The 23,072-nt window shown below is 28.5% G+C and overlaps 2 protein-coding genes across 2 annotated transcripts; one reads left to right on the forward strand and one right to left on the reverse strand.

The window, feature by feature from the left end:
- Positions 1-18,047: 18,047 nt before the first annotated feature.
- Positions 18,048-18,620, reverse strand: LOC108724561 (uncharacterized). Its single transcript, XM_018450995.1, has one exon. The coding sequence runs from the start codon at positions 18,618-18,620 to the stop codon at positions 18,048-18,050; it is 573 nt and encodes a 190-aa protein (XP_018306497.1).
- A 2,308-nt stretch (positions 18,621-20,928) lies between these two features.
- LOC108724562 (uncharacterized) lies at positions 20,929-22,794 on the forward strand. The gene is made up of 3 exons (XM_018450997.1): positions 20,929-21,990; positions 22,547-22,633; positions 22,702-22,794. The coding sequence occupies exons 1-3, from the start codon at positions 20,929-20,931 to the stop codon at positions 22,792-22,794; spliced, it is 1,242 nt and encodes a 413-aa protein (XP_018306499.1).
- Positions 22,795-23,072: the final 278 nt, after the last annotated feature.

Consider the following 23,072-nt stretch of genomic DNA (forward strand, 5'->3'; position numbering starts at 1 on the left):
TTATAAATAAAATAATTAAAATAATAAATTAAATATATTTTTTTCTTTTTTCGTGATTTCCTGCGAAACAAAGCAAAAAGGAGCATATGTCTATAGGACTTTTTTTCTTAGTTTTTTACTCCTCTACACGCTCCCGAAGTTTTGCCATTTAATTTGGAAACACCCTGTATATTAAAAAATGCTTTGAGTATATTTAATAAATATCGATTGGTGTTTGTGGAAAAGAAAATATATTTTTTAAGAAGTAATCCGAACTGCTCTATATCCAGGACATTATCGATTATACACAAAAAGTAGATTTGTTTAAGAAATAACGATGAAAGTTGAAAGGAATTTCAGTTAACTTACACAGTCTTAGCATAACCACTGAATATAATAATACATAACTACAACTAATAACTATAAGTAATAGAATAAAAAATCCATATATAAATTTATATTGATCAATGAATAGAGAGAATACATAACTCTTTCTTATGAAGGTAAAATAAAATTATTTACTTAGATTTATAACTGTTATGATTGTTAGATTTATAGCTCATTTATAACAGCTGTATAACTATAGCTGTTATAATTGTTAAGTTTATAGTTCATTCTAGCTATTACTTTCTACCGTCTTATTTCTATTAGTGAGTGACTTACGGTGTTCCGAACACTCTTATCATGATAGAAAACGGTGAAATATTATAGGTATATATCTGAAAAGTAAATGATAGATCAGACAGATGACTACTTGTAGTGTAGTAAGATGAAAAAAGATGCATATAAACTTGTCCCTGACCTTTAATATGTATATCTTTTATTATAAATAAACAATATTAGAGCATTTCTATAAATAGTTAAAAAATTACTTTTGCAACACAAAAACGATTAACGACACATGCATTCCGTGACAACGGAGTTTAATCACTATCACTTATTGTTAGATACGAAATATGGACAATAAAATAACAATCATATAATACCAATTATATTAATCTAAACTTCTGGATTACTCTAAACAGTCAATGACCCATAATATCCCCATCTTCCCTATGTGATATAAAACTTTCGTTTCTGTACATATATTAGATATGTATATACGAATATTTCTATAAGCATGAAACACAAATTTACTCGAAGTGACATTTTATTTAAAATAATAAAAAAATGAGTGTATTATTATTTAAACTATCTTTTGTATATTCGCGATATGCGTATCTTTATATTAACTAGAATATGCAAAATTAGATTTTCCATTGCAAGAATTCTACATTCGACAGAAATTGTATCAGAATTAATAGATACGTAGCAATACCACCCATCATCTAAAAAAACAAAATCTTCAAATAAAGTTAAAAACACCGATATTTATTAGACGAAAGTAAATGATTGATCATTCGCTGTAGTAAGAAGTTTAACGTTAACAGTAAGTCCTTTTGCGGAGAATATATTTTTGCGATGCATTAATTGCAAAGAAAATAACTCTAACTGCAAATAAAAAAGTTGTTAAATACAGGATTGAAAGACGTAGTTATAAAATTAATAAGTAATATATTAAAAATTGCACGACATTAGTATACGACGTGCATGAATTTATCGAATGTGCAAATGAAATTATAATTTTTTAAATTTACTTCATATTTTATTTCCTTATCGTTAGTGCTATTAAACATATTGTGAACTGTAGTGATGATTTTCTTGGCTTGATTCTTGCCGGTTTCGCAAGCCTATACAATCAGCACTACTTTTATAATATAATATGTTACAGATAAAATGAAAATATTGTAATAGGCATGTTTTTCCAGATTGCTTAAGGTCTTACATTTTTGTACTTACAATAAGTAAAAGTACAGACTGAAAATGATTTCAATGAAGGTTATAATTATCGTAGAAATAAGTTGCAAACTGAAGATCATTTTCAGCATCCGGATTGTATCGTAGATTGCCGTATGCTGCTTTTTCAAAGCCTTGAGTTCCATCAGTATAACTGTATTTCTCTCATCATTTATTTCCTTTAAGGCATATGGCTCACTGTTCACCATAAGTTCTCGCAGATTTGCCAGACTATCGTTGATTTGCTTAAAACAAGCTTTTATTACGCAAACGCAATTCATGTATAGCATATCCATTTGAAACATCAGCAATTCGTTGTATACTAAAACAATCTTACGCAAGGCACCACCCAGTGTTTTGGGATAATAAATCGACGCACGCGTGATTAGAAAAAGAAATCCAGAGATATCCTTGGCATGGATCAATCTAGATAGAGATTCTTATACGATTTCGGAGGCAATTTCAAAGAGAATTCCAGTATAGTCTGAAGTAAACGCATTCGCGGTCCATTCATAATGAATGTAATGATTGTTATAAAACAACCCAAAATGTAGAAACAGTTATGTTCAAGTAATCTTTGAGTGCTTTTGAATGCAATATTTTTATAAGTATTAACATCAAGCAGATTTATTACATCGCAAACACAAATAATGTAGATAATGATGGTCGATAGAATATAACATGGTTTGCAAGCCTTAATATTTGAAGTGTCGATCTTGTATGGAAATATTCCCAGAATTCGGCAAAAAATCAAACAAGGATACATTAACGATTTAAAATCCGTAGCGCGAAATAGTAGCCATATTTTCCCTTTTCTTTTATTCAGGAATCTTTGGAACTTCAATAACAAATTGAACATATTTATAAAAAGTGTTATAGAATATATAGAATTTTTTAATAATCTAAATCATAGAGTCAAAGAGATTTTATTACGCTATATATCAATGCTCTTTAACAGCAATTTATTTATAAGAATTTCTATTCCAACTTTTTGATGTCTCCACATTGAATGGATGAACCGACATAAACTTCTTGCAGACTATGTACACGTAGCGAGTTTAATTTTTAAACTGTTAATAATTATTGTAATATATAACAGAACTTAGAAACTTATTAGCCGTCAATTAAACATGGTATTCTCTTATCATTTTCGGACATGCATAAAATAATGATATATATTTATGTACAACAGTGTCATGTAGACTACAATTTTGCGTATCTAGATCATGTACGAAGCGAATGGATATTATCAAGATATTTCTTAGTCTTTTATTAGATTCATATATAAGTAACACGAAGTTACAGCAAATATATATATCATGCTCATATAAAATCAAGATGAAAAGGGCAAACTTTTGCACTTTAAATGACAACAATTTAAATAATATATTGTATTTGAAAAATTTGTAATATGACTGATAAAAAATAATATGACAGTTATTGCATTTTGTACATTCAATATTACTGTTGTATTCATGCATGATTTTCTTTCCGATCTGGTATGATTATCAATAATACATCTATTTTCTTGCGGTATTTTGTATATATACCTATATTTTATACTGCTTTAATTAAATTAAAAGCTTTTTATATTTTTTTATCTTTTATTATTTTATTTTTATCTGTTAAATGAGTCCGATGTAGACATAAACACTCTTATAATTATAGTTATGCAAATGTAGTACTGGCCCATAAATTAGAGATTTTTTACTGCATATGTATTTACTTGTATTATTGTTTGTTTAAATTAGACATTAATACAAATATTGTATTAACGATATTTTGTAAGTGACATATTTGCTCCTTTACATATAAGCAAACGTTAGATACAGTATTTCGAAATCAGTCATTGTTACTTTAATACGCAAAAAAATATGTATCTATGGTTAATATATTACAGAAGTTTTAAAAATAAAACGTACCTACTTTTAAATTTATGACCTTTCTTTCTTCTCAATCTGTTATTTTACGATTTCATAATAGAGTAATAAAATAAAATAATTGTGCGGAATGCTTATTGATCAGAAAAGATTGAATTCTATAATGATAACCAAAAATATCTGAAAATTGCATATCGAAACGCCGAATACCGAAATATGATTTCACATGAGCAAAGTTGTAATGAAATTTTCATACTAATGTATCACAAGCAATATGACGTCCATAAAGTGAAAAATTAATTTCTCTATTATTTATATGTACGTATATTGCTAATGTACTATATAATCGTATTAGTAATAATAATTGGTATTAATCATATAGCGACATCTTACCTGAGAGAGATATGATTTAATTTATTTATTATAATACATTATTGATGTGTATTAGAAATAAATTGTATAACGTTAACTGTCACGATCTACAATCTGGATCTTTTCTGTCCAATCTAAGTTTTTTTTATTGTTCTAAATATTTAAAAAATGTGAAAAATTAGGATTACTCTTCAACATCTCTATTAAATTACACCAAATATTTTTTTAATAAGATACAATATTTTACAATTAAGAAGAGAAACCGGATTCCGTTCTTTTTTTATTTCAAAAAAATTGATAAGCGGAATTTCGTTTGATAAAAAACACTTGATTGTAGACGTAGAATTGGTTATGACACAAGTATAATGAAGAATTAAAAATTTTTCAGAACATATTTAATAAGTTCAAACCGATTTTTCTTTGAAATGATGACATTACGTACATTGTCTAATTATATACTTTCATATACTGTTTAATTATATACTTAAATAAAATATATCATTTGTTTAGAAATGATTATTTATATATATGTGATATAAGACATTTAAACGATTCTCTATACATACATACACGAATGTAACTATATAACTATAAGCATAAAACATCACTCACAATGACATTCTGTTTACAATAATAGAAATAAGTATGTTTAATATTTGATATATTCGATTTTACATATTCGATTTAAGTATCTTTATGTTAATAAACTTCTACATGTGTAAAATTAGTTTTCGTACTGCAAGAATTGGACATTAAAAAAAATTGTATCAAAATTAACAGATACGTGGTAATGCCACCCATCATCTAAAAACAACAAAATCACGAAATACAGCTAAATATACTTATATTTATTTACAACAAAAGTAAATGATAATTCACTCACCGTAGTGAGAAGTGTAGCGTCCACAATAAGTACTTTTGTGGAAAATATATTTTTACAATGCATTAATTGCAAGGAAAATAACCGTAACTGCAAATCAAAAAATTGTTAAATATAAGATTGAAAAAAATAGTTATAAATTTGATAATATAAGTAATATGTTAAAAATTGTATTAGTAAACGCAGAGTATAATTATAAAGCTACATGAAATTAAACTAAAATCATTTTAAACTACCTCATATTTTATATCTTTATTACTGGTGCTGTTATACACGTCGTGAATAGTAGAGTTTATCTCCAAGATTTGATTTTTGCCAGTTTGACAAGCCCAAATTATCAACATTATTTTTATAATGTCATACATCACAGCTATAATGAATACCTCGTTATAAGTTTGTTTTATCTGGTCGCTCATAAACACATTATTTTGTATTTGTACTAAGTAATAGTACAGGTTGAAAGTGATTTCAATGAAGGCCAAAATTATCGTAGAAAGGAATTGCAAACTAAAAATCATTGTCAGCATCTGTACTGCATCGCTGATTGCCAAATGCTGCTTCATCAAAGCCTTGAGTTGCATTAATACAAACGGATTTCTCTGCTTGTGATAAGTTCTATTTAAAAGATATGGTTCATTGTTTGTCATGTATTGTCGCAGATAATCCAGACTATCGTTGATTTGTTTGAAACAAGCTTTTAATACGCAAACACAATTCATGTATAGCATATCCATTTGAAACACGAGTAAATGGATGTATGTCCCAAAAATGTAATGTAATATGTTCCATTGCAATTTATAAGCAAATATCGACATCTGTACGACTATATAAAAGAATCCAAAAATATCCTTGACATGGATCAGTTTAGATAGATTCTGATATGATTTCTGCGGCAATCTTAAAGAAATTTCCATTATGCTCTGAAGTAATCGTTTCCGTGATCCACACAAAATGAATGTGATGATTATTTTAAAACCATTTAAAAAGTAGAAACAGTTACGTTCAAGTTTAGTTGGAATGTGTTTGGTTATATCGTTATCAATAAAATTGATGTAATAGAATAAGAACAATTCGTAAACACAGAAAAGGCAAATAACAATAATCGATAGAACACGAGATGGTTTACAAGCTTCAATAGTTAAAGCGTTGATCTTGTATGGAAATATCCCCAGAATGCGGGAAAAAGTGAAGCAAGGATACATTAATGATTCAAAATTCGTGGCGCGAAATAGCTGCCATATTTTTCCTTTCCTTTTACCTACATATCCTTGAAAATTCGATGACAAATCAAACATACCGAAGTATTATAAGAGAACAATAATCTATATCATTCACTAGAATTAAAGAGATATTAATTATGTAATCGATGTTTTTAGTAGCAATATTGACTAATATCTCTCTCTTTGGACTGTAATTTTTTAATGTCTCTACGACGAATGCCTTACTGACTTAAACTTTCTGGAGACAATCTGCACTTTGCAAGTTAAATTTTAAAACTACTAAGAATTATTGCATTGTATATCGAAATAGAACTCGGAGTTTGTTAGTCATGATGTAACCATGGTTTTTCTCTCGCGGGAAAAATTGTTATATATATGGACATATTTTATATATAATTATATATAATTATATGCAAAATATATCAATTTTTTATATAATTTTATATAATTTTTATCATCTCCGTAACATTTAGTAACGATGTATGATGTAGTTAATAATAATTAACTATGTAAGTCACAATCTTCTGCATCTAGATCATGTACGAAGCGAATGAACATTATCAATGTATTTTTAATCTTTCATTAGAATCATATACATGTAAACTCAAAGTTACAATAAATATATAACTTGTTGACTTAAGTCAAGAATTGAAGAGCAAATTTTATTTTAAATTTTGTTTTTAATGAGCAAATTTTGTTTTAATTGCTCTACTAAAATTTATGTATATACGTGCGTGAGATATTAATGTAGTAGTAAAAGATATGTCAGTGTGTTGCATTTTATATAAAACAACGATCGTCGGAGTTCAGATTTCACTTTAGAGGTCCCTAGAGGAATTGCATGTAGTGTTCAATACTATTGTTGAGTTCATGTATGACTTAAAAAACATTTTTTTGGAAAACTAGTATTTTAAGTAAGTCCAATACAGACGTAACATCACCATCATATAGTTAAGCAGATTTAATACCGACCTATAAATTATATAATAGATTCTTTACTGCATATGCATTTATGAACTTATTGTATAAACTTGTATAATTATCTGCTTACATCGGACATCTTCAATATAATATTTTGTAGGAGATAAGAGAGTGTTCCTTTTTACATATTTATAAACAAACATTAAATAAAATATTTCGAGATGAGTCGTCATTACTTCAAGATGCAAAATTTACGTTACAGAAGTTTCAGAAGTGAAAGATACTTTGCGCCTTATGATCTCTCTTCCTTCTCATTCTATTACTTTACGATTTGATAATGATATAGAGGATATAATAAAAGGACATTATTGTGTTAGATAATTGTTGAACGAAAGAAAAAATGCATTTTGTAATCACAATGCATTCTGTAATAAAAATCATCTCTGAAAATTACACATCTTGCAATTGAAATACAGAGTGTCGAAATACGATTTCAGAGCTGCAAGATTACATATTATAGAATTATCATAGAATATATTATTATAGAATATTATTATCGAATTTCATACAAACATCGCCATCAATATGGCATAAAAAATAAAAAATTAATTTTTTCTTTCATATTTGAATATGTATATCGCTAAAGTTAATATTAGTATTAATCATAATATTAAACATGACAACAATTCACCTGAGACATAATTTAATATATTCATTATACATATTGTTACGAATTACATAAATTTTACATTAACTATTCAACGAATATTTCAATTTATTAATATTTGAATGCATTAATAAAATTAGCCCTCCATCCACAATCTGTCTTTTTTATCCAATCTACGTTTTTTGATTGTTCTGGGTATTCAAAAAACGTGGAAAAATTTATGATTACTTTTTAACATCTCTATTACATATTTACCATATCAAATAATTTTTCAAGAGGAGTCGGTATTCCATCCTTCTTTATTTCGAAGAAATTTGGACATGTAATTTCGCTTGTTATTAAAAATGATTGATCACAAACGGAAGATTTACAATTATAACACAAGTGTATTTAAGAATTTAAATTTTAGAACTTTTTTTTATAATTACTTCAAAGTGATTTTCCTCAGAAATATCTATACATTAGGTACATTGCCTAGTTATATACTTTAATATACTGTTTAATTATATATTTCAACAAATAATACATATCATTTGATTGCAACTGATTATTTAGCGGAAATGATAGAACTGATAGAAAAGTTTTAAAAATGTTTCTACACGTACCTATACGTATATGGTTATAAACATAAAACATCATTCTATTCACAATTACATTCTATTTATAAGAATAAAAATGAGTATGTTTTTAATAATTAAAAGATCTTATATACGTTCAATCCAGGTATCTTTACAAACTAATTTTACTAACTAACTTTACTAACTAAATCATACATATGGAATTAAATTATCTAACTAAAAAATTAAGAATTTGTTATTAACGAGAACTGAAACAAAATTAAGAGATACGTTACAATGCAAACCACTATCTAAAAAAACAAAATCTCGAAATATAACTAAATATACCTATAATATTTACATTTAGTCAACTGATCACTCACCTCAGTGAGAAGCGTCCACAATGAACATCCTTGCAGAGAACACATTTTTGCGATGCATTAATTGCATAGCAAATAACTGTAACTAAATATCAAAAAATTGTTAAATACAGCAAAACGTAATTATAACTCTAATAAATTATAAAGTTGACGATACATTAAAATTTACATTGATATATGCGAAGCGTAATTGGAAAAATATATGAAATATGCGAATTAAATTATAATTTTTTTAATCTACCCCTCATTTTATCTCTTTATCGCTGGTGCTATTATATATATCGTAAATGGTGGTATTAATCTCCAAGGCTCGATTCTTTCCGGTTTTACAAGCCTAAATTATCAATACTACTTGTATAATATTATATGTTACATATGCAATGTAGATTTGTTATTAACGAGAATTGAAACAAAATTAACACATACGTGACAACGCAACCCACTATCTAAAAAAACAATTATATCTTTCTAGATACATCCTTAGTCGCTAATAATGTCGCTAATAATCACCTTTTGTAATCGCACTAAGAAAAAATACAGGTGGAAAGTGATTTCAATGAAGACCAAAATTATTGTAGAAAGGAGTTGCCAATTGAAGATCGTTGTCAACGCCTGTACTATATCGCTGATTTCCCAGATGCTGTTTTATCAGATCCTTGAGTTGCATTAGTAGTAATGTATTTCTCTGTTTATGATGGATCATCAAAAGATATGGCTTGCCGTTGGTCATAAGTATTCGCAGATACATCAGACTGTCGTTGATTTGTTTGAAACAAGCTTTTAATCTTTGAGTAGATAGATGGATTTTGAAACGCAAGTAGGTAGGTAGGGTGTTGAGATCCTCCCCCGCACACACGCACACACACACACACACACACAAAGTTTTTACTTTTATGATTGTATTTTTTACTAGAATATTATATTTTAATCAAATTTACATTAGTTATACTCTAATGAGATAGAGAAATGTAAAAATAATGGACTTTAACACTTCTGGACAATATTTTTAATTTTTTTTTCCAGAACAGTATTTTTAGTCACGAATTTTTTGGTTTTATTTCATTAACACCATTATTGTTAAAAAACGCAACTCAGACAAAAAAAGTACAAATATTCTGATACTAAATAGTGCCATAAAACATAAATCGTACAAAATTGTCATTACAGCGTAAAAAAAATATCGAGTTGAAGATGGGATAAATAGCGAAATAAAAGATTGTTAATTTTTTTTACAAGAAATGAATATTTTAATGAGAAAAATATATAAAACAGTCAATGTTTGAATTAAAAAAACATAAAATTAAATTTTGTTTTATATTAGAATTGAAATATAACAATAAAAATAAAGAAAAATAAGATTATTTACTTTTTATAATTAAATTTACATTAGTTACATTCTAATAAAATGGAGATGTAAAAATAATATAAATAAGACAAGAAAAGTAATATAAACTTAACTATAATAGAGAAAAACTTCTGACTATATGTATAAAAACTCAAAAAAAGATAAAATATAAAAAGAAATCACAAATGAGTAGGTGGGGTGTTCACAGCATCCCAGTATGTTTGACGCTCCATTATTGTTTACTGCTTCAATGATGAGCCACTATCTCTTTAATCTGTTAAGTAATCATTAATAGGAAGATACTAAATCGATGAGCCCTGTAGTCAATCTAAAAGTATGAAATATTTAAGAAAAACTGTGTCTGGAGAGCTCAGATATCCTATATACCTATTCAAAGGTTAATACGCATCCACAATTCATGTACAGCATATTCATTTGGAATATAAGTAAAACGTTGTATATTATGAAAATCTGCTACGGTTTGTTTTATATTGTAATAAAGTAACGGCATACGCATGACTATAAAAAAGAATCCAAAAATATCCTTGGCATGGATCAGTTTAGATAGATTCTGATATGATTGCTGCGATATTCTCAAAGAGACAGTCATGGTCTGAAGTAAACGCATTCGTGATTCAAAATGAATGTAACGACTATTGTGAAACGTTTTAAGATCATTTAAAACGTAGAAACAGTTACGTTCAAATTTAATGGGAATGCTTGTGAATTTATTAGTAACATTGATGTCGTGGAGTGTATTTAGACCGTAAATGCAGAAAGTGCAGATAGTAATAGTCGATAGAAAATGGTATGATTTTTAGTCTTATAATTATTATTCCATTAAATGAAAATATTCCCAGAATGCGGCAAAAAACAAGGATACATCAACGATTCAAAATCAGTTGCACGAAATAGTTGCCATATATTTTCTTTTTTTTTTACTGTTGAATTTGTAGAATTTCGATATGATGTGATGAATGAATAAATTGAACATTTAAATCGTATACTGTAATTGTGGATATATTAAGGATATTATCAATACTCTTTCGCAGCAATCTATTTGCAAAAACTTCTCTTCCAAATATAATTTTTTGGTCTCCATAGCAAATAAATAAATTCGATATTTTCTAGCAGTGCACCTACACTTGTTAAGTTTAATTTCTGAACTACTAAAAATTATTGTGTCCTATATCGAGAAAGGACTCAGGTATTTGTTAGTCATACAGTAACCATGGTTTTTACTTATCTTACCTCCGGAACACGCATAAAATGATGTATTACTTGTTGTGTATTATTTATTATGTCATGTAATCCATAATCTTGCCCATCTAGATTACATACAAAAGGAATAGATACTATCAAAATATTTTTTAGTCTTCCATTAAATTCATGTATAGGGAAACACACAATTACAGTAAATAAATATCATGCTGATATAAAATTAGAATAGAAAGAAGAACTTTCATTTTAAATGGGATATAAACTATATTTATTTGTTCCATATAATGATTTTGAAAAATATTTGACATTTTACGTATTCAATTTTACTATTAAGCTCATTGTAAAAATTTTCCAATCTGTTGTTCGTTTAAATCCCGACTAATTATTTTATATATTCGAGAAGGTAAGAAGTTAGTGACGTAAAGCGTAAGGCAGAACAATTTAGATACTCGAGGTTCGCGTCGCAAGCTCCAACATGCTCCTACTATCATTGCTTCTACTCACTCTATCAAGCGCGTTGAAGTGAGTAAGAGCTATGATAGGAGCATGTTGAAACATGTTGGAGCATGTGACGTGAACAAACCTTCGGTCTTGCAGATACGCTCGGAGAGTGCGTGTAGCAACGCATTTTGAACGCACTTTTTATGACTTTAGAATAAGAGTTAACACCCTGAGAAAGACACTATCATACTTATCTTATGAGCAGTGTAATCGTTGTTCCTATTTCGAGTCAAGTAACTTAATCCTTTTAACCCCTTTTTTTGAGATTGGACACGGGGAATTTCTGCGTGGAGAGGAATAGAAAGCATGGTCTTTAACTTAAATTGAAAGAGAAAAAATGTGAATATATCTCAATACATTAAATTTATTAATAATATACTAGATAGTAATACATGTATTATGAAGTATACGACATAAATACCACTGGATAAATGATTATTATTCTAAATCATTATAAATATTATAACTATAACCAAACAGATCTTAATTATAATACGTATGTTATCAATACTTTTTAGTAGCAATTTGTTTACAAAATTTCTTTTTCAAGTGTAATTTTCTGATACCTCTACGTCGAGTTCATAAACTGACATAAACTTTTTTCAGTCATGTACATCTAGCGAACTCATTTTTAAAACTATTAATAGTTGCATGGTGAATAGTTGCATAATGAAACAGGACTTAGAAACTTGTTAGCCTTCAAGTAAAACTATGGCTTTCTCTTATTATTTTCGAAACACGCATAAAACAATAATATATATGTATTTATCGGTGTCATCTAAACTACGATCTTGCGCATCTAGGTCATACGTAAAACAAATGGACATTATCAAGACATTTTATAGTCTTCCATTAGTCATATACAGGTAAACGCAAAAAATACAGTTAAAAGTACAGTAAAAAGTATTATACTACTCTAAAGCCAAAAGAAGGACAAATTTTTACTTTAAATGGCATAAGCAATGTATTGTATTTAAAGAATTTTTTATAATATGATGAAAGATAAAAAACTTGATAAGGCAATTTTTTGATAAAGAATTGTATTTTGTGTATTCAATATCTATTACTGTTGAACTCATGTATGACTTTTTTTCGATCTGCCATGATTACCAGCAATACATCTAATGGCTACGTTTACACCGTGCGTTTAATCCGCGACCTATACGATAGATGTCTTTGTTTAACCTACAGAATAAACAAGAACATCTATTGTATAGGCTGCGGCCTAAATGCACGGTGTAAACGTAGCCATTATACTTTCTGTTGTCTTGCGGCATCTTGTACGTATGTATTATATATAGCTCTAATTAAATCGAAAGCTTTTTATATTTTTTAATTTTTTTACTTTATTTCTAATTATTAAATGAGTTCGAGGCAGACGCAACCAACATAGTTACGTAGATGTAATACCGACCTATAAATTATAAATTCTTTCCTGTATATGCATTTATGAACTCATATAAACTTATATAATTGTCTGCTTAAATCACACATCTTTTATATAGTAGGAGATATGTCTGTTCCTTTTTACATATTTATAAATAAACATTAAGTATAAAGTGTCTCGAAATGAGTCGTCATTATTTTAATATGCAAAATACATTTACATTATAGAAGTTTCAAAAATACAAAAAGGTGCTTAACGATTAATGATCTCTCTTTCTTCTATTACTCTACTTTTCATAATTTTAATAATAAAAGAATTTGATATTAATAGACTAATAAAAGGACACAGTTGTGCAAGATATTTGTTAAACGAAAGAAAGAAGCATTTTACAATAAAAATGCATTATGTAACCAAAAATATATCTAAAAATACACGTCTTCCAGTTTGCAGAATATTGAAATGTAATTATAGAACCGCAAAATTATTTATCATTGAATTTCGTACAAATGTCGCTATGAATGTGACAATTAAAAAAATTAAAGATCAAATTTTGTTGCCCAGTGTTATAAATATGTGCATGATATAAGACCTTTAAATGTTTATACATGCATATATGCATATAAACAAATATCTTTATAAGCATAAACCTTCTACTCACAGTGATATTCTATTCACACGCAATAGATGAATATATATTTAAAATACCTTTTATGTTCGATCTAGATATTTTTTGTTAACTGAATAGTATATGTATATGTAAAATCTTTAAGAGTTTACTTAGCAAGTATACTTTATTGCCATGAATTGTATCAGAATTAATATATATGTGGTAACGACATCCGCCATCTAAGAAAACACAAAAAATCACAAAATGAATATAAATATACCTATTTAAATCTTGTTTTGCTTGTTTGAACTAAATATATCTATCTACTTATTTAACAAAAGTATAAATGATTAATCACTCACTTCTGTAAGAAGCATAGCGTTCACAATAAGTCCCTTTGCAGAGAATATATTATCACGTTGCATTAATTGTAAAGAAAATGTTTTTAACTGCAGATAAAAATGATAAAATATAGGATTGAAAGACGTAACTATAAATCTTATACATCTCATAAATTCATATATTAAATTAATATATTAAAATTCTCATTATTATACATGGATATAAAATTCTCATTATTATACTTAGAAATATATATAAAATATACAAATTAATTTATAAATTAATAAATTAACTTATTTTTAAATTTACCTCGATTTGTATTTCTTCGTCGCTAGTATTGTTCATCACTTCATGAACGCTGGTTTTGATCCTCATGGCTTCATTCTTGCCAGTTTCACAAGCCCATACTACCAATAATATTTTTATACCGTAATTTATTGAAAATACAATGAGATCATAATGTTCCTCCAGATTTGTTACAGACAGCTGTTTTCCTTGCATTCGTTCGAAGAGAAAGTATATGTTGAAAGTGATTTCAATAAAGGTCAGGACAGCCGTAGAAAGAAGTTGCCATTTGAATGTCTTTTGTAACTCATCTAATATGTTGCTAATTGTCTGATGCTGCTTTATCACACCCTTGAGTTGCAACAGTTGAAATGGATTCCTCGGCTTTTGATAAGTTACTTCTAAAAGACTTGGCTCATCGTTCGACGTAAATTTTTTAAAAAACTTCAGACTCTCGTTGATTTGTTTAAAACAAATTCTCAATACGCAAACACAATTCATATATAGCATGTCCATTTCGAATTCCAGCAAATGGAGATACAGCATCAAACCCTTGGTTAAATATTGATATTCTTGTATTATACCATACCCTTCATACTTTCCATACCTTCCTTTATAATATATCAATATTTGTATGATTATTAAAAAGAATCCAAAAATGTCCTTGGCATGAATCAGTACAGATAGATTTTGATATGATTTCTGAGGCAATTTCGAAGATATCTCCAGTATGTCCTGAAGTACACGCATTCGCGATCCACTCAAAAGGAATGTGGCAACTGATACAAAACCACCCAAAATGTAAAAGCAGTTACGTTCAAGTAGCGAGGGAGTGCTTATAATAGATTCCGACGTTATATTGTTGAAATGGTTGTAGACGAATTCAAAATCGAGGTTATAAAGAGTTACTACCTCAGAAATACATATAACGCAGATAACAATGATCGATAAGATATAACATAACTTATCAGTTTTAATAGTGTAAGCGTTAATTTTATATGGAAATATTCCCAAAATGCGGCAAAAAGTGATGCAAGGAAATATTAATGATTCAAAATCCATGGCGTGAAATAGCTGCCATATATTTCTTTTTCTTTTAAAACCGTCGAAGTTGGTTTTCAATGGTGACTTAACCATGGCGAAATATTATAAGACAACAATAACCTAAATCATTAACTACAACTAAAAAAGTATTAATTACGTTATATTAATGATTTTTAACACCAATGTGTTTACAAGAACTTCTCTTCAAAGTTTTGTTGTCTTTATATGGTAAATGCGTAAATTCACGTGAACTTCTTACAGTCCGTGTACACTTGTCAAGTTTAATTTCAAAACTAGTAAAAATTATTGTATCGTATAGCAAAGAAGACTCAGGAATTTGTTAGTCATGAAGTAACCATGGCTTTTCGCTTATTACCTCCAGAACACGCATAAAGTAATGATGTATTATTTACTGTGACATGTAATCCACAGTGTTGTGCATCTAGATTATATACAAAGCAAGTGATCGTTATCAAAATATTTTTTAGTCTTCTATTAGATTCATTTATAGTAAAGACAAAGTTACAGTAAATATATGTCTTAATATAAAAAAAAGAAAGGCAAACTTTTACTTTAGATGAAATAAACAATTTATATATGTTTTATGTAATATATTTAAAAAAATATTATATTTTGCATTTTACATATTTAATATTACTGTCGGATACTTTGTAAGAACTTCTTTTCAATTTGGTAGAATTGTTATCAAATGCACTTGTGTGGATGCTTTCTGCTTTCTCGTAGCATTTTGTGAATATACATATTAATATATATTGCTCTAATTAAGATAAATGTTTTTATATTTTTTATTTCTTACACTGTTTTATTTCTCATTGTTAAATAAAAAACTCCTATCATTGTTGCGCAGTTGTAATACTGGCCCATTTAAGTTAAATCAGACATCTTCAGTACAATAGTTCGTAAAAAATATATCTATTAATTGTTACACACACACACACACACACGCACGCACGCACGCACGCACGCACGCACGCACGCACACATATATGTATACGAGTATGTGGCTGCTTCATTCTAGAAAAAAATAATTCGTGCTTTCGATTCAATTCTTGATCAGCAACAGTGCTATATACTTACAATTAGTGGGCGCTACTTAAGATTCATATAGACATATATAATTAATAATATACAATAAATAATATATAATATATAATATACAGAGAGGGTGGGGCATTTTAATCGCCCCAGGCGAATATCTCAGAAACTAAGAGAGATACAAGAAAAAATTTTATATGAAAGTTGTAGGTTTTCTTGGGGGAAATAACGAATTTTGGATAGGTGGCACTACCAAGATTGGGTCAGGGTCAACATGAATTTTTTAAATGGAACCCCCAATTTTTTATTGCATATTCTTGTGGAACACCTCGAGAGCTTTCCAAAACGTTATAATAAAATATTTTTTCATGAAGCACTTTTCAAGTTATAAGGTTTGTATGTTATAGTACCGCTGACATTAGCATTACCCAAGGTGTCCGATCGACGGCTAAAACATCTTGAATGTTATTCATGTCCTGGATAACATTTGTCAAGATCAAGGCCATTGGAGATTTTACTTCTTGTTTTCATTTTTACATAAAAATGAATTTTTAGTGCCTACTGTACTGTAACTTTCGAGCCTTATAACTAGAAAAATACTTAATGAAAAAATATTTTATTATAGTGTATTATATTATAGTGTATTTATTCATTCGGCAAATCAGTTTATTGATTCCCTTTGGAGATACAATACAATCATCTTGCAGAAAACAACTGTAATTAATATATATTCGTGACAATCAGACTTCGCTTATTACTAAGAACATTTATTACTAACGCTCGCTGCAACACAAACACACACACACAAGGACCTTCGCTTCCATCGCAAGCTCTATCATAATCATTACTCATTATACTTATTTATTTATTCATACGCAGAATACCGCAATATTCCCTCCCATCGCCCTCTCTCTCCCCGCCTCTTTCTCTCCCGCTCTCTTCATCTTCGCTCTCCTCCCATAAACCTCCATCTCTAAACCTCTCCAACCTCCTCAATATTAATTTTAACGCTAATGTAATTAAGTATATCAATTTTGTGATGTTTTTCATTAAACATAAAACATCTCGAGAGATTCTATTCATAATGACATTTTACTTAAAATAATAATAAGTATATTTAATATTAAAATATCTTTTATGTTAGATAGACACCTTTTCGGTAATTGATTTTATTTATAAAATATTTTAAGATTGTTCGCCACAAGTATTCGACATTAACAAAAATTGTACCAGAATGATTATGTACAACGCAATACCACCCACCAGCTAAACACACAAAACCACGAAATAAAGTTAAATATATCTACATTGATCTAACGAAAGGAAATGATTGATCATTCACTTTAGTAAGAAGCGTGGCGTTAATAACAATTCCTTTTGCAGAGAATATATTCTTGCGGTCCATTAATTGCAAAGAAAATAACTGTAACTACAGTAGAAAATTTTTAAATATGGAGTTTAATGATGTTACAAATCTGATAAAGTAATAGATTGAAAATTGTATTAATATATACATGAGATATAATTAGAAAAATATATAAAATATGTGAATTAAATTATAATTTTTCTAATCTACCTCGTATTTTATTTCCTTATCGCTGGTGCTGTTAAACACGTCGTGAATGGTGGTACGAATATCTATAGCTTGGTTCTTGCCAGTTTCGCAAGCCCATACTATCAATGCTATCTTTATAAAATAATATGCTACAGATACGATAATAAGGTGTTCTTGATAATTCTGTTTTTCTAGATTGCCCTTAGATACATCGTGCTTTTGTACTTGCGATGCGTAATAGTACAAGATTAAAGTGATTTGAGTGAAGGTTTTAACTATCGTAGTAAGAACTGGCAAACAAAAGTTTACGTTCAGTGTCTGTACTGTGTTGCTAATTGCCATATGTTGCTTTTTCAGAATCTGGAGTTGCATCAGTAGGAATAGATTTCTCTGCTCGTGATTGGTATCTATTAGGTATGGTATACTATTTGCATTGAGGTGTCCCAGATTCGCCAAACTGTCATTGACTTGCTTAAAACAAGCTTTTAATATGCAAACACAATTCATGTACAGCATATCCGTGTGTAAACCCTCGAAATATATGTATACTTTGAGAATTTTGGTCAAGATGTCCAGTTGCCGCATGTAATAAATTTTCAATGCGTATCCGACTACAAAGGCAAATCCATATCCTTAGCATGGATTATCATAGATAAATTCTGATATGATTTCTCAGGCAATTTCAAAGAGATCTCTAATATGTTCTGAAGTAAACGCATTCGTGGTCCACTCAAAATGAATGTGCTGATTGTTATAAGACTGCTGAAAATGTGGTAACAGTTAAAGTCAAGTTTCCTGGGTATGCTTGTCATTGTTGTTTTAGAAACATTGAAGTCATAAAAAAGTATTATTTCGGTAATGCTATAACTGCAAATAATGATGGTTGATAGAATATAGTTTGCAAATCTTAACGGTTGAAGCATTAATCGTGTATGGAAATATTCCCAGAATGCGGGAAAAAACAAAACAAGGATACATTAATGATTCGAAATCCATGGCGCGGAATAGCTGTCATATTTTTCCTTTACTTTTATTTTTTAATGTTGAAACATTATTAACAAATTAAATATGTTCGTCGAAATATTATTAAACAACAATGATCTAACTAAATCATAAACTATAATCAATCGGATAATTAATTATTAATCAGATGATTAATTACGTCATAAACGCTTTTCAGCAGCAACTCATTTATACGAATTCCTATGTATTGCAAGTGTTATTATTTATTGTGTTTGCGGTAAATACATGAACCAACATAAACTTCTCACTATCTATCTACACTTGCCAAGTTTAATTTCAAAACTACTAAAAATTATTGCATCGTATAGTGAAAGACAGCTCACGTATTTGTTAGTCATGAAGTAACCATGGTGTTTTGGTTAATAAAATAAACCATCTACTATGGTTAGCAGTGTGTCTACTATCTGTTATCTCAACATTTTTTTAACATACGTGATGTTTAATACTTTAAAAATTAATTTTAAAAATTGCTTTATATATTTGTATTCTTTTTCCATTTTTTAAATCGAAAATAAGAATGTAAACGTATTTAAAACCGAAATAACCAATGTAATCAATGTTACATACCTTCTCAACTCTGAAAAATTACTGATTTTTTTGGAAAGGATAAGAGATGAATTTGATATCTTTTACAAAAATGATATGTTTTATTGATTATTATGTGTAAAAAAATATATTTTTTAAATTGTTTTGACTTATTTAGGTTGACTTTTACTGGGGCTGCTTTCCAAAGGGGACCCTCCGACAAGGCATTATCCCTCCGGTTTTAATACTCTAGAATTTTGTAAAACAAACGAAAATAAGAAAAATTACAAGCTTAGAATGATTGTATCATTAAGACTTGACGGATTTCAAAATTTTGTAAAAATCAAAAAGTATTTAAAAAATTATTGTAGTATTTAAAAGAAAAAGTTCGATTTTGTCGACAAATTTTCGACTTTTAAATATTTATAAAAATTGTTATAATACAAAATTTTTTTAACGAGACGACAGATCATGGAGAATTGCATTTTACACAAGTAAAAACTTGTTTTATTAAAAAAGATTGAAACTCGTTAATGTTATCGCGCTAAGCCTTTTCAAAAACAATATTTCGAGAAAAATGAGTTTAAGATTTGACAAAAAAGATTCATGTGAATAATATTATATTATGTTTTTGTAACTTATTCATATTGCATTAAGACTTTTTTCCTATATTCTAAACACTATATATAGAATAATTTCAGATTTAAAAAAATTTACTTTTTTGTGAGAAAGTTGAGAAGGTATGTAATCCTTTAAGTACTTTCGTTATTTGTATAATAAAAATTTTTAATAAATACATATATATGTATGAAAGATAACAAATAAATTCCGAAATTATGTCATAAAGATATTAAATATTCTATTACACACAATTAGAATATTGATTTTTAGGATAATGTCAAAGGAAGAACAGGAAATTAATATATCTTAGAGAGTTATTCGTCTATGTGGGTATTGAGTAGTTGATACTATCTGTTTCGTGTTTGCATACGTAATTTGATGGGTTGTCATAACAATTATATATCATTATTTTGCACTCTGTATCCCAAAGGTACAATTGCCGATCGAAGAACACCATGGTTACTTGACGTCCAACAAGGTATCCCTTTAGTCTTGTCTCGTTTGAAATAGCAATTATTTGCAGTTTTAAACTTAAATTTGTTGCGTGTAAATAGGACGAACAATCTAGTATACGTATTCAATGAGAAGAAACAAACTTAATAATTATATTTGAAAAAGAAATTGTTGCAATCATATATTAATACTGCAGTGCATTGACAATATAATTAATAATTTCTATTTTTTAAGACTGAGATGTTTATACTCCCATAACATTCTGCTGATCATGCTCGATTTGTTATCAAAATTCCAAAGACAAGTATTGAAGAAATGGCAGCTTTTTCAAGCCACGGACTTTCAATCCCTAATGTATCCGTGCTTCATCTTTTGCCGCATTCTTGGAATATTTCCATACAAGATGAATGCTTCGATCTTCAAGCTGTCCAAATCGCATTGCGTTGTGTCAATTATCATTATCTGCATGATTTGCTATATGCAATTCATGCTTTTCCGTTGGCTCATTTATGGAAGGATGTATATTTCAGATGTACCTACAGCTCTTCACGGTAATTGCTACTATTTATTTAGCAGTTTTATAACGATCGTCACGCACGTCTTGAGCAGTCCACGAATGCGATTGCTGCAAACAATAATGGATATCTCTTCACAACTGCCTTCGAAGACATATAAGAAATTGTCCAAACTGATCCACATGAAAGATATCTTTAGTTTTTTTTCCTTTTTCGTGTTAATAATGATATGTTACAAAAAGCTGAACTTTGATCTTAAACTCCAGTTATATACAATATACCTCAGCTTAGTGGTATTTCAGATGGATATGTTATACATGAATTGTGTTTGTATATTAAAAGCTTGTTTTAAGAGAATCAACGATAATCTTGCGAATCTTCGGGAACCCGTGATGGAGGATATGCCGCATCTATTTAGCCGGATATATCAACAAGGAAATCCATTCCTACTGATGGAACTCAAAGCTCTAGAAAAGCAATATCTAATGATCAACAACACAGTGCAGATGTTGAATTTGATTTTCAGTTTGCAGCTTCTCTCTTCGATAATTCTAACTATTTGCGAAGTTACTTTCAACCTGTATTTCTACATTACGCAGTGGTGCGTTTCTACATTACGCAATGATAATGAAGACTTTATGAACAAAATGTATAAAGATTTTTGGTTCTGGTATTTCCTGATATCTATAATATATCAATTTTTAAAAATGGCTTCGATGATATGGGCCTGCGAGACTGGCAAGAATCAAGCTCTTGAAATCGGCACCACTGTTCATATTGTATTTAACAACGTTAATGATGAAAACGTGAAAGACGAGGTAATGTAATTTAATTAGTAAATATACATTGATAAAAAAAGTTGTTAACTTGATTAAATGCATTTAATTCATAATGATCATTTAGTTTGAGTATTTATACATTTAGGTTAACAAAATCTTGTAACTTAAAACATGTTATCCCGAATAAAACGCTACGGTCGCCACAACCAGAAATAACGATAATTTTTGATCACCAATATTAGTTATGATAATCGTAAAATTATCATATCCTAATAGTCATAACCGTTAAGACGTACTGATCTTACGGTTGTCACAATTGTACTATAAATCTTATAACCAAAAAATGTATTGATGAGCGACTTTTAGTCGTGGCAACCATAGCCGTTTCTTCCGTGATTTGTTTGAATTAACAAATATTCATTTGACAGCTCGTGATTGCTGCATTTAGTTGAATCAACTAATATTTTTTTGATACAGCACTTTTCTTCTCAGTGTATAAAAACTTTTGCGTACTAATACAGTTTGTTTGTATATTAAGTCTACTTAAGTCATAATTATTCCATTTAATATTTAACTCTGTGCTCTAATATTGCAGTTGCAACTGTTTTCTTTGCAAATATTGCATCGCGAAAGTATATTTTCAGCAAAGGGTGTCAATATGGACGCGACTCTTCTTGTTGCGGTAAGTAACTGATGCTTGTCTTCATGAATTAAATATATGTTACTTACTCTGTCATACTTTCTTTTTAGATTGTCGGTAATATTACTACGTACGTGTTAATCTTACTACAGTTCATGGTAATGTCAAGTTCTTGCAAGGCAAACAATATATTACACGAATAGTTGATATTTAATAATATTAATTAATAAGATTAATAGTATTACACGAATATAATAGAAAGATACACAAACAAAACAGTAGAATATTTTCAACTATTGAAAATATTGTTTTTTGCAATATATGTATACATTTGTATACATATATATTTGTTGATATATGATATTTGCATACATATATATTTGTTGATATATATGTATTGATATATATTTGTATCGAAAATATTTTATATTAAAATAATCGAATCTTGTATGCCTCTACTAAGCTTTACGATTTTTCGTTA

The sequence above is a fragment of the Mycetomoellerius zeteki genome, unplaced genomic scaffold (genome assembly GCF_001594055.1).
Source record: "Mycetomoellerius zeteki isolate Tzet28-1 unplaced genomic scaffold, Tzet1.0 scaffold31, whole genome shotgun sequence".
NCBI lineage: Eukaryota > Metazoa > Arthropoda > Insecta > Hymenoptera > Formicidae > Mycetomoellerius > Mycetomoellerius zeteki.

Excerpts from the sequence above, each read along its gene's own strand:
- LOC108724561 (XM_018450995.1), bottom strand. The coding sequence starts at position 18,620 with ATGCGGCAACTGGACATCTTGACCAAAATTCTCAAAGTATACATATAT.
- LOC108724562 (XM_018450997.1), top strand. The coding sequence starts at position 20,929 with ATGCTCGATTTGTTATCAAAATTCCAAAGACAAGTATTGAAGAAATGG. Across the intron at positions 21,991-22,546 it reads ATGAAAACGTGAAAGACGAG|TTGCAACTGTTTTCTTTGCA; the intron begins GTAATGTAATTT and ends CTAATATTGCAG. Across the intron at positions 22,634-22,701 it reads ACGCGACTCTTCTTGTTGCG|ATTGTCGGTAATATTACTAC; the intron begins GTAAGTAACTGA and ends CTTTCTTTTTAG.